This window comes from Triplophysa dalaica, chromosome 3, assembly GCF_015846415.1.
Source record: "Triplophysa dalaica isolate WHDGS20190420 chromosome 3, ASM1584641v1, whole genome shotgun sequence".
NCBI lineage: Eukaryota > Metazoa > Chordata > Actinopteri > Cypriniformes > Nemacheilidae > Triplophysa > Triplophysa dalaica.
In genome coordinates this window covers 3,881,610-3,893,392 of record NC_079544.1, presented here as the reverse complement: position 1 = coordinate 3,893,392, position 11,783 = coordinate 3,881,610, and the positions used below count along the sequence as shown (strand labels likewise).

At 35.8% G+C, this 11,783-nt stretch overlaps 2 gene segments (V, D, J or C); both read right to left on the bottom strand.

Moving 5' to 3' along the window:
• Nucleotides 1–711: 711 nt before the first annotated feature.
• LOC130416217 (T cell receptor alpha variable 18-like) lies at nucleotides 712–1,308 on the bottom strand. The segment is given in 2 exon segments: nucleotides 712–1,022; nucleotides 1,165–1,308. Coding segments are annotated over 2 exon segments (351 nt in total).
• Nucleotides 1,309–10,926: 9,618 nt separating this feature from the next.
• On the bottom strand, nucleotides 10,927–11,497 carry LOC130416206 (T cell receptor alpha variable 3-like). The segment is given in 2 exon segments: nucleotides 10,927–11,237; nucleotides 11,365–11,497. Coding segments are annotated over 2 exon segments (351 nt in total).
• Between the last annotated feature and the right edge of the window lie 286 nt (nucleotides 11,498–11,783).

The window sequence follows — 11,783 nt, the reverse complement described above, 5'->3', positions numbered from 1 at the left end:
AATCTGTACGTACTGTCACAGTATGCGATTTTGGACCAACCCCAAATGGAGAAATTTCAGACACTTCTTGCGTTCCAACTGGGATACATCGCCCTCTGAAGGGCCCTTCAGATTGACAACAATCATGGCCGCCATACTGAAGGGTCAATGCACACCGAAGTGCTCATAACCGGCCACTTCAAAGAGTGAAGGTGCGTGGATTCTTTGCGTGGTGACGTCGCCTCCTTATGGGCGCAGGATGACGATGCAGAAGGGCACTTCAAGAAAGAGCTACTCTGTCCCCTACACACTTTAACTTTTCAAAGCTCTCACTCCAGAGGGTAAACCTTTCGAAGGGCTTAGGGCATAGGGATGAGCCCTTTGAAACTGAACGGAGGGACAGTATAAGATGTGTGCTTTTCTATGATGCTGGTGAGGAGGGAGATTGGTGGCAGGTGTGTGATGGCTGACTTGATGCGATGAGGAGGATTATTGAATATAAGGTCTAAATTGTGAACAGGCTGGGGTACAAATACAGATCATCACACATAATGACTTGTACAGCAGAAATAACTGAACAAAACTATTTTTTATGAACTTTCAGCAGGTGTAACTGTATCCTGTCATACACAAAGCTATGTGGTTTACATACAGAACACCTGTGGTTTGATTTTACTTGATTAAAAACTGTTCAAAGCAATGACTGGCTGTGAGACTTTCAGGCTTTTTGTATCACTGGGCTCCAACTCTCAGAGCACAGTAATATAGAGCTGAATCTGACAGAGACACACTCTTAATAATGAGTTCAGTGGATGATTCAGATGTTTCTGACTGAAAATGTTTGTCTGGTATATCCTCATAACCACTCCATGATCGAGCACCTTTTCGAAGTAAATACTGAGGTTCTCTGTTCGGATTCTGTCTGTACCAGTAAAGCAAAACATCACGGCTAGTTGTTTCATACGTGCAGCTCAGTGTCACAGAATCTCCTTCACTTTTCATTATATTGGTGTCTTTTGGTTTAATGCTGTCAGCAAATACACCTGCAAGAAAACAGAAGAGCAAATAAACAACTTTAAAATATAAATACATTTAATACATATTGTGAATGTTTATCATTTGATGTTTGTTATTGTTAAAAAAGTTCAACATATCTGAGTCATATAGTTTTTGTATGTACTTTACCTGTCACTGTTATGAGAATCAGTAGGATACATCTCTCCATGTTTACTAATAAACTATATGAATCCAGCTTAAGGATAAATGTATGAATTCAGTAGAGAAATTGCTGGTTTGTGACATTAAAGACCCAATGAAGCGCATTGGAATGTGTTGCATTAATTCAAGTGTTGACGTAATTTCAACAGAAAAAATAAGACAGAGCGAGACATATTGAGTGGCCCCTCCCCCTTTTAAAATAACCAATAACTTTGATTTACGTCAGTCCGGCAAAGAAGTTTCATTTGGCCGGATGATAGTCACAGTTATGAGTCTGATGGAAAGAACAGACTTTTCAGGAAGGTCAGTGATATCACTGATGTGTCCTTTAAAGCTTGAGATTTACGTTGGTGTGTAACACTGGTGTTTGTCTTCTCATGTATAATATCACAGCATATTTAAGAAACAATCGTTGAATCACAATGTGAACAGAATACTATTGTTATGTTTAAACATTCTGGTTACATTACGTTATGTTATGTTTAAACATTCTGGTCTTATTGGTTAGTTGTAACTTTATTAACCTCTTTTAAAACTCTTTGACTTTGTAGAGTGTGTATTCAATATTGAAAAGGAACAACAACTCCTTGCACACTTACATGTTTCTAAGCAAGCACATTTGACAAATAAATAGAGATGCAGATAAAAAAGTCTTAGCATGATTTCTCTTTTCATCAACATACAACAATGTCAAATATGTTTAATTCACACTTTACAGTGATCAGCAGAGGAGACAAACAGCAGATCTTATTATTGATGTTCTGATTTGATTTGATGCAATTATGATAGTTCTTCAACCACTGAGTGGAGATCAGTTCAATGTGAGAGAATTTCAATGATATTGTTAAATTTGAATCCTCAGTTCAGAACTGCAATGTGCACGAAAACCACTGCTAAAATAATCCAAACAATTAGCCTTTTTTGTAATTTCGAATTTTTTCAATTAAATTAAATTTTTCACAGAGGTCGCTGCAGTGGACAGCTTTTTAAAAAACTTAAACAAAACACATACTGAACACTTAAGTGGCGATCTCTCTGAAAAAAAAAAGTATAAGTGTATATATAAATGTAATAGTATCTGATGAACAGAATGCTGTGCTTTGCTTTCTATAGGAAGAGAAAATAGTTGTTTACCCACCACAGTGCAGTAGGCCAATACACATTTGGTCAAAATTGAGTTATGATTGAGTTAAGGTTTGAAATGGGTTTTTGACATCTGTCTTGTGACCAGTCTCCACTTTCAATTTTGTCCTTTTTTCAGAGTGTCAAAATTGCAGTAGCTGTCTAGTGTAAAAACGATTTATTTTATTTTTTCTCATTTTCAGTGTTTGTGTAGTTACTTCACTTTGCCTTTGTAGGGCAGTATACCTCCTCAACTCTTTTCTTCCTTTCTTCCTGTATTTGATGTTTAGCAGGTGTGTCATTAACAGTCTTTGTGGTTTATTTCTGTGGTTTATTACTATTTGATTGCTGTTGTTCAAAGCAGTAATTGTGTGTTTGAGTTTTTGTAAAGACTCTCAGGCACTTTGTATCACTGGGCTCCAGAGAGCACAGTAATATAGAGCTGAATCTGATAGAGTCACTGTGTTGATAATGAGCTCCGTGGACGTTTGTGATGTAGTCGACTGAAACCGAGGATCAGAAGGAGTACCAGTATCAGTCCATGATCGAGCTTCTTTCCAGATTAAATACTGAAGTTCTGTGTTTGGATATTGTCTGTACCAGTAAAGTCTAACATAATTGTTGCTGGTGTCATATGAACAGCTCAAGGTCACAGTCTCCTGTTCTTTTATGATTATTGATTCTTTATTTGGACCGATCTGATCTGCAGTCATCACGCCTAAAATAAACGAGAATGTTGCATTAAATTATGATTTAGCTTATCACATTAATGTTTTTCACACTACTAGAAGGAAATATTTTACCTGAAATGGTGATTAAAATGACAACCAGGTGTGTGTTCATGTTTATCATTTGTGTGTTGTGTGTGATCTGAGCAGTAGATTTGTGTTACTGTCAGTCTCTGCACTTCACACAGAAAGTCACGTGAAACTTCCTGCTTTGACACATCAGGCCTTTAGGAGCAAAAACTTTCCTATCATGTGCACTCTTACATGTGTGTTCATGCCAGGTTATACCCGTTAGAAAACAGGTCAAAATATGTACTCTTTTGTCACTGGGCAGTACCCGTTCAAAGAGGTCCAATTATACCATTTTAGGTACAGAAATGTGTATTTTCAGTTCCAATATGTACTTTTGTGATATTAATAGTTTGAGGTATTAACATGCACACTTTGTTAGCAATATTTACATCTGAGTTACTAATATGCACTGTTTAGATGCAAATGTCAAACCAATATAAAAGCATGCAAACAACAATAATATTTTACAAAATACTTACAAATATTTATGTTTAAAGTTACGAAAACCGGCATTAAATGCCATTGAATATTAGTACTTTTGACTCTTTTACATGATATTAGTATCATTATTTTAAAAAATATTTTTTTAATACACATTTTCTAGAGCCGTTTATAAAACATAGCAAAGTGATACGTTTTATGACTCAGGAAAAGGAGGATGAAGAAATTGTGTTGGGATACAGGCTCTAACCCTCCCGTGACCTTAAATAAGATAAATGAGTTTGGAAAATAGATTGATGGATGTGAAAAAGAGAGCAAAAATCATCTCTGTCACTATTGCCGTGAGGTTAAGAGAGAGAATATCTGATGTGATATGTGTCTTTAAATCGTTTCTCCTGATATTCTCATGTCTCAGCCGCACAAAAAATAAACAGATGTTTCCCCCTAGTGGTATATATGTGTAATGTGTTTTTTTTTTCTTGAGAGAGTTTAATTATTTGCAATATTTATTTATTTAATCCAGAAAGTAAACTGTATTTAAAGAGGATACAAATATAACTGTATGCATAAACATAATCAGCGTGCTCAATATACTCTAAAATAGATGAGAAGACAGATGAGTTGAGAAAATGTTGGGACTGCATTTATAAAAGCAGTTTTAATTCAGTAAAAAAAGAAAAAGAAATCACAGGTTGACATTTACTTTTGATTAATTCAGGGCATTGTGTGTTAAATATTTTAGGAATATTATGTTTTTGATGTGTTAAGTTCACAAGGTTTTTGTATGAGTGTTGATGTGTTTCAGTGACTGTGGGCCTCAGAGCGCAGTAATACACAGCAGAGTCACTCACATCTACATCTTGAATTATCAGAGGAAATGATTTTGAAGATGTGCTGAGATCTGCGTTAAATCTCTCCTTGAACTCTTTGTCTGTGTCATATCTGTTCAGCATGTATTTTGGGAATTCATTCACTCTTTGTTGATACCAGAAGAGAATCAGGGATGTATCAATGCTTTTATATGTACAAGTGATTGTTGTAGTTTGTCCTTCAAAAGCAGTTTGAACTGTTTCACTTTGATCAACACTGTCCTGAGAGTTACAACCTGAAATAAAACATGAAACAACATTCATTAGGATCTTTGTTCATAGAGTTAAAGCAGAAGTTTATTAACCACAGAAATATTTGTGCATGTTAAAGAGATACTTAAATGTAAATAATGGATGTGCTTACCAACGCCATGAGCAGTGAAGAAAAGAGCAATTATCATCCACTTTGTCATTGTTGATGTGAGTTAAAGAGATAGATCATCTGATGTGATGTGTGGCTTTAATCATTTGTCTTGATATTCTCATGTCTCAGTCTCAAAATGTGTCTCAAAATTTAAGAGATGTTTCCCTCTAGTGGTGGAGATGTGGTACAACCTTTAAAATCCTTTGTGATATTTGATATTTGGTGATTTAAAGCACAGAGGACCTTTGACAGATCATTCATGCTGACATTACTGTGTAACAAAGTTACTGTATATTCATCTACATCTTTAATACACTAAAACATATTTCATTTATTTGAATATAAATGAGATGACAGATGAGTTTACATGTGAGTTTTAGTTAAAGCTAAAACTTTAACTTTAAAATGATTGCACAGTAAAAGTTAAGATGACTAAACTAACATAAAAAACTTTAGGTTCTTTCTGTTTAAGATGCTTTACATGTTTCCAGACTTGTTATATTCACAAAGTGTTTTTGTGTGAGTGTTGATGTGTTTCAGTGACTGTGGGCCTCAGAGCGCAGTAATACACAGCAGAGTCACTCACATCTACATCCTGAATTATCAATGGAACAGTTTTTGCTGTGGTGTTTATTGTTGCATTAAATCTCTTCTGATATTCAGGCTCAGTTGCTCCTTTACCAACTGTAAATTCACTCAGAATGAATGTTGGTGATGTGTTCGGCAGCTGTTTGTACCAGAAAAGATATGGAAATGGATCAGAGGTAGAATAACTGCACTTCAGGGTAACTTGATGTCCTTCATTTGCAGTCATTTCTCTTGGAGTCTGTTCAACACTGTCCTTTCCCTCGCATGCTGAAAAAAATATTTTGTCATTTAAATATATTGAAAATCTCAAACAGATGCTGTATATTGTCAATAATAAAACTATATCCTTACCAAAATAATGTGCTGTGAAGATAAGAGTTATAATCACTAGTTTTACCATCATCACTTACACTTCACTGATACACTTTAAAACTGTTTTCTTCTAATGAGACTCTGTGTGTTTAATAAATATTCTCATTATGTTGCAGAATCACATCTCACAGAGACTTATATTTGAGGAATGATGCCCCCTTCTGGTCAAAAACTTTAAACAGTTTTTGCTGAACATGAACAGTCTGCATTAGTCTACTCTACATCATCAACATGCATTAAGAATATCCTGTGAAAAGGGAAATTTTGTGGCAGTAAGGGCGGCAGAAAATTTCTGTAAAAATACGGAAAAAATGTAAACAACTTTTATAGCTTAAAACTTTATGGCAAAGTGCTTTTCCACAATTCTTAGCTTTGTGTGACATTATTTCATTCCACTTATAAAAATATTTCTGTAAATTTAAGTTTTGAACTGTAAAACGTTTTTTTCCCGTTTTTTTTACAGAATTTTCATGTAATCACAGCTGCCGGTTGTTCTTTTTTCCATACTTCAGAATTTCACAGTTTTTTACAGTCTGAAATCAGAATCGTTTACTTAATTCATCTTAAATTATTTGCCTGTTCATTTGATTTATGTTAAGATTTTTTTTACATTTTATGATTTATTTGTTTGTCTTATATGTTCACATGTGTCTCTCTGTGTCAGTGTGTAGCTACAGGTCATGAACCGTATGAATCTCATAAATCAGGTGATCTGTCATTACACGTCAATATATGTTGATGTCACCTGAAAAGAGTGAATGTATTATTACTGATATCTAGTGTACTTGAATGAGTTGAATTTTGTACACAACCACACAGAGATGTTATTTATCATTATTATGTGTTATAGTTTTTGGGTTTGATGTGGTTTGAGATCAAAGTGGAAAACAAATTTTAGTTTTTGTACAGGGTCACATAGACTTTGTATCACTGGGCTCCAACTCTCAGAGCACAGTAATATAGAGCTGAATCTGACAGAGTCACAGTGTTAATAGTGAGTTCAGTAGTTGTGTATGTTGTAGTCGAACTAAACCGACGATCAGAAGGGTTCCCACCACCACCAGCCGATCGAGCAGATTTATATAATAAATACTGAAGTTCTGTGTCTGGATATTGTCTGTACCAGTAAAGCCAAACAACACTGACACTGGTGTCATATGAACAGCTCAAGGTCACAGTCTCCTGTTCTTTCTTTATAATTATTGTTTCTTTATTTGGACCGATCTGATCTGCAGTCATCACACCTAAAACAAACAAACAAACAAGAACATTCAACTTGAAAACAATCATGAATTTATATTATTTTAACCTGAATTATATTATTATTATCCTGCATGTTTTTATAGTCATTGTCATTATATAGTACTTATTTTACATGAAATGATGATGAAGATGAGAAGCAGGTGTGTGTTCATGTTTGTGAAGTCAGATCAGTTGTGTGTTGATGTTGTGTGTGATGTAAGCTGTAGATTTGTGTTACTGTCAGTCTCTGCACCTCACACATAAAGTCACATGCAACTTCCTGCTGTCTGTCAGATGATGCTGTGACTCTTCTAATCATATTTTGATTTAACATGTTGTTAACAGTGTTGTAGTTTAAATCAAAGATTTGTAACAATGTTTATTATTATTCAGGAAAACAATTATATTCATACTGGACGCTTTTATCTTAAGTGAAAACATGATGAATAACAGAGATCCAACATCACTAACAAATTTTTAAAATGACCAGGAATGCCTATATACTGTATATATCCACTATGGTAAAGGACCCATTTATACAATTTTTACAACGTTGCTTTATCTGGAACTTTTTTGAAATTCAAACAAAAGTCTTTTCATTTTCTACTTCTACTTTCTACTTGTTGTCGTATTAGGGTACTGTAAAATGTTTGTGTGAGAGTAAAAATGTGTGTGTATATCTGTAGAATGATCCTTCTGTTACTTTTCTCTGCAGCTCGAGTTGCTTGAAGAGACTTCAGTCCTCATCTGACCCTGAAGAGGACAAACAGATTTGGAAAGCAAAGTTCATTCATTCTTGCATGTTAAATAAAAGATTATTTAATGCACATAACATATCCAAAATATTATAACAAGAAAGTGATAAACTGAACATAACAGTCTACGATTGTTTGTCATTAGACTGATTGTTTCTGTGTGAGTGTTGAGTGTGTTTCAGTGTTGAGTGTGTTTCTTTCTGTTTGGTATATAAGATACTTTTCATGTTTCCAGACTTGTAATATTCACACAGTGTTTTTGTGTGAGTGTTGAGTGTGTTTCAGTGACTGTGGGCCTCAGAGCGCAGTAATACACAGCAGAGTCACTCACATGAACATCATGAATGATCAGAGGAACTGAATCTGACTTCACTTCAGACTGAAATCTCTCCTGAAACTCAGTGCCATTATCTCCTCCATATTTACTTCTTCTCAGGATGTATTTAGGAAAGTCATTTACTCTCTGAATGTACCAGAAGAGCTCTGGTTAAGGTGAAGCTGTTTTGTATTTACAGTGTAAAGTTACTGATTCTTCAGATTCAGAGATTTGTTTGTCTGGCTGATCAACTTTATCTTCTCCACGACACTCTGAAGAAAGACAGAAATATATTTATAAACCATAATGATGATATGAAACCTAAAGTACTTCAGAGATAATAGACTTGCTCTACTTACCATAACAAATCAAAACCAAATTCACCAAGATCATCAGGATCTTCATTCTATGTGCTGACTGAAACATGAAGAACAAATAAATCATCCAGTGAGTTGAGATATGTTTAGTATTGAGTGAGTTTACAATAACAAATGAGATTTAAAATAGAAGGAGGAGTTTGTGTCAGCAGTGTGTGTGAACTGCGCCCTCTTCAGGATTTTATGTAAAGTCCTTCTGATGCTCAAAAATCACCTTAATTAACACTAATAACAGAAGCGTTAGTTTTGCCTTTTTATATTTGACCCGAGCTAGATGATAAAACAAGCAGATTGACCAGGAGACATTTGCAAGCAGGACTGGCAAACTATGAAAAGACGTTTCGTAGAAGTGTTCAAGAGGTAGCCTATGCGCACACACACACATGTTTTTGTTGTATTCCTTCGGGCAGAGGCTATCAAAAGCCTTCGGAATAGTGACATCATGTACCCGGGAAGTAGAGAGCTGTAGTCCGATTCCAGCCGTTCTCTGTAGTCCTTGAAGCAAATTCTGTTAAAGACGATATCTTGCTTGGCACTAAACTTTGAGCTTTATCATTTTGCTGGTATTACTTATGCTCTAACAGCAACATTACACACTAACTAAAGGTTTAAAAACTCATCACTTACTCATTTTTTCATCACCCTAATTTTTGTTCTCTAAGTTATATTATTAACATTACTTTCATGTTATAAGTTAAACAGGTGTAATATAAAACTAAGTCTTGTAAACATTTTTGGAAAAAGTGTGTTCATTGAGATTTTGTTTAAAATGTCACTTTTCAAAGGGGGTGTACTCATTTACGCTGGGCACTGTATACAGTCAAGAAATTAACTGTACGTTTATTCTTTCCTCAAAAAATCATGCCATCATATGTATTCGTTTTGTGTTTAGCTTTGTGTTGATCTCATCATTAGTCATGTTTTTGTACAGTGTTGTTGTGTTTTGTGTCACTGTGGAATGCAGGGCACAGTAATACAGAGCAGAATCTGTGACTTTAACAGAAGAGATCTTCAGATCAACACTGTTCTCTGTTTTTCTGTGATTGATGGAGATTCCAGAAACTGGAGGACTAGCTTTATTAATGGATCCTGAATAATCCAGTACAAGAAACTGTGGTAGTGTAGCAGCAGTTGCTGGTATTTTCTCCCGGCAATCGCTGGTATTTTCTCCCGGTGTCCATTGCACCCACGATTACACCCACACCTGGAACTCATTATCATGGCTTTATAATTCCAGGCTGCGTCCGAAATTTACAACTTCTATACTATGTCGTAGGCGATGATTTTGAGACATAAAAAGTATGTCTGAAACCTTAGTATGCAAAAAACAGTAGGCGAAAAATACCCAGATGGTTTACTACTTCCGCCAAGATTCATGAGGGTGGATTGGATGGACATGATGCCATCCCATGATGTCACGTGAGCAGACTAACGGTACAATGTCAATAGCAAATCAAACAAACAAAGAATTAAACTTTAAGGCAGACGTCCGTATTTAATGTAAGGGCCAATAAATGAATTTCCTGTGACTAAATTATGGTTTTATAAACGCTCACGTATTGGTTGTTGTTAAAACGTTATAGGTCAAAAAGCATATGGGTCACATGACTATAAAAAACGACGGGCGTAGTATGTCCGAAATATATTAATACTACACCCACTCACACTATATAGAACGTACTGTTTTAACGGCCGATAGTCAGGTACTTATTTTAAATCTGTACGTACTGTCACAGTATGCGATTTTGGACCAACCCCAAATGGAGAAATTTCAGACACTTCTTGAGTTCCAACTGGGATATATCGCCCTCTGAAGGGCCCTTCGGAGTGACAACGATCATGGCCGCCATACTGAAGGGTCGTTGCACACCGAAGTGCTCATAACCGGCCACTTCAAAGAGTGAAGGATTTCGAAGGGTACATCTGATGATCACTTTGGGCTTCCATGATTCTTTGCGTAGATTCTTTGCGTGGTGACATCGCCTCCTTATGGGCGCAGGATGACGATGCAGAAGGGCACTTCAAGAAAGAGCTACTCTGTCCCCTACACACTTTAACCCTTCAAAGCTCTAACTCCAGAGGGTAAACCATTGGAAGGGCTTAGGGCATAGGGATGAGTCATTCGAAATGGAACGGAGGGACAGTATAAGGTGTGTGCTTTTATATGATGCTGGTGAGGAGGGAGATTGGTGGCAGGTGTGTGATGGCTGACTTGATGCGATGAGGAGGATTATTGAATATAAGGTCTAAATTGTGAACATGCTGGGTACAAATACAGATCATGACACATAATGACTTGTACAGCAGAAATAACTGAACAAAACTATTTTTTATGAACTTTCAGCAGGTGCTGCTGTATCCTGTCATACACAAAGCTTTGTGGTTTACATACAGAACACCTGTGGTTTGATTTTACTTGATAAAAAACTGTTCAAAGCAATAATTGTGTGTGAGTTTTTGTAAAGACTTTCAGGCTTTTTGTATCACTGGGCTTCAACTCTCAGAGCACAGTAATATAGAGCTGAATCTGACAGAGAAACACTCTTAATAATGAGTTCAGTGGATGATTCAGATGTTTCTGACTGAAAATGTTTGTCTGGTATATCATCATAACCACTCCATGATCGAGCACCTTTTCGAAGTAAATACTGAAGTTCTCTGTTAGGATTCTGTCGGTACCAGTAAAGATAAACACCACGGCTAGTTGTTTCATACGTGCAGCTCAGTGTCACAGAATCTCCTTCACTTTTCATTATATTGGTGTCTTTTGGTTTGATGCTGTCAGCAAATACACCTGCAAGGAAACAGAAGAGAAAATAAACAACTTTAAAAAATATATATTGTGAATGTTTAACATTTGATGTATGTTATGGTAAAAAGTTCAACATATCTGAGTTAAATAGTTTTTGTATGTACTTTACCTGTCACTGTTATGAGAATCAGTAGGATACATCTCTCCATGTTTACTAATAAACTATATGAATCTGCTATGAGAAATTGCTGGTTTGTGACATTAAAGACTCAATGAAGCGCATTGGAATGTGTTGCATTAATTCAAGTGTTGACGTAATTTCAACAGAAAAAATAAGACAGAGCGAGACATATTGAGTGGCCCCTCCCCCTTTTAAAATAACCAATAACGTTTGATTTATGTCAGTCTGGCAAAGAAGTTGCATTTGGCCGGATGATAGTCACAGTTATATGAGTCTGATGGAAAGAACAGACTTTTCAGGAAGGTCAGTGATACCACTGATGTGTTCTTTAAAGCTTGAGATTTACGTTGGTGTGTAACACTGGTGTTTGTCTTCTCCTGTATAATATCACAGCATATTTAAGAAAC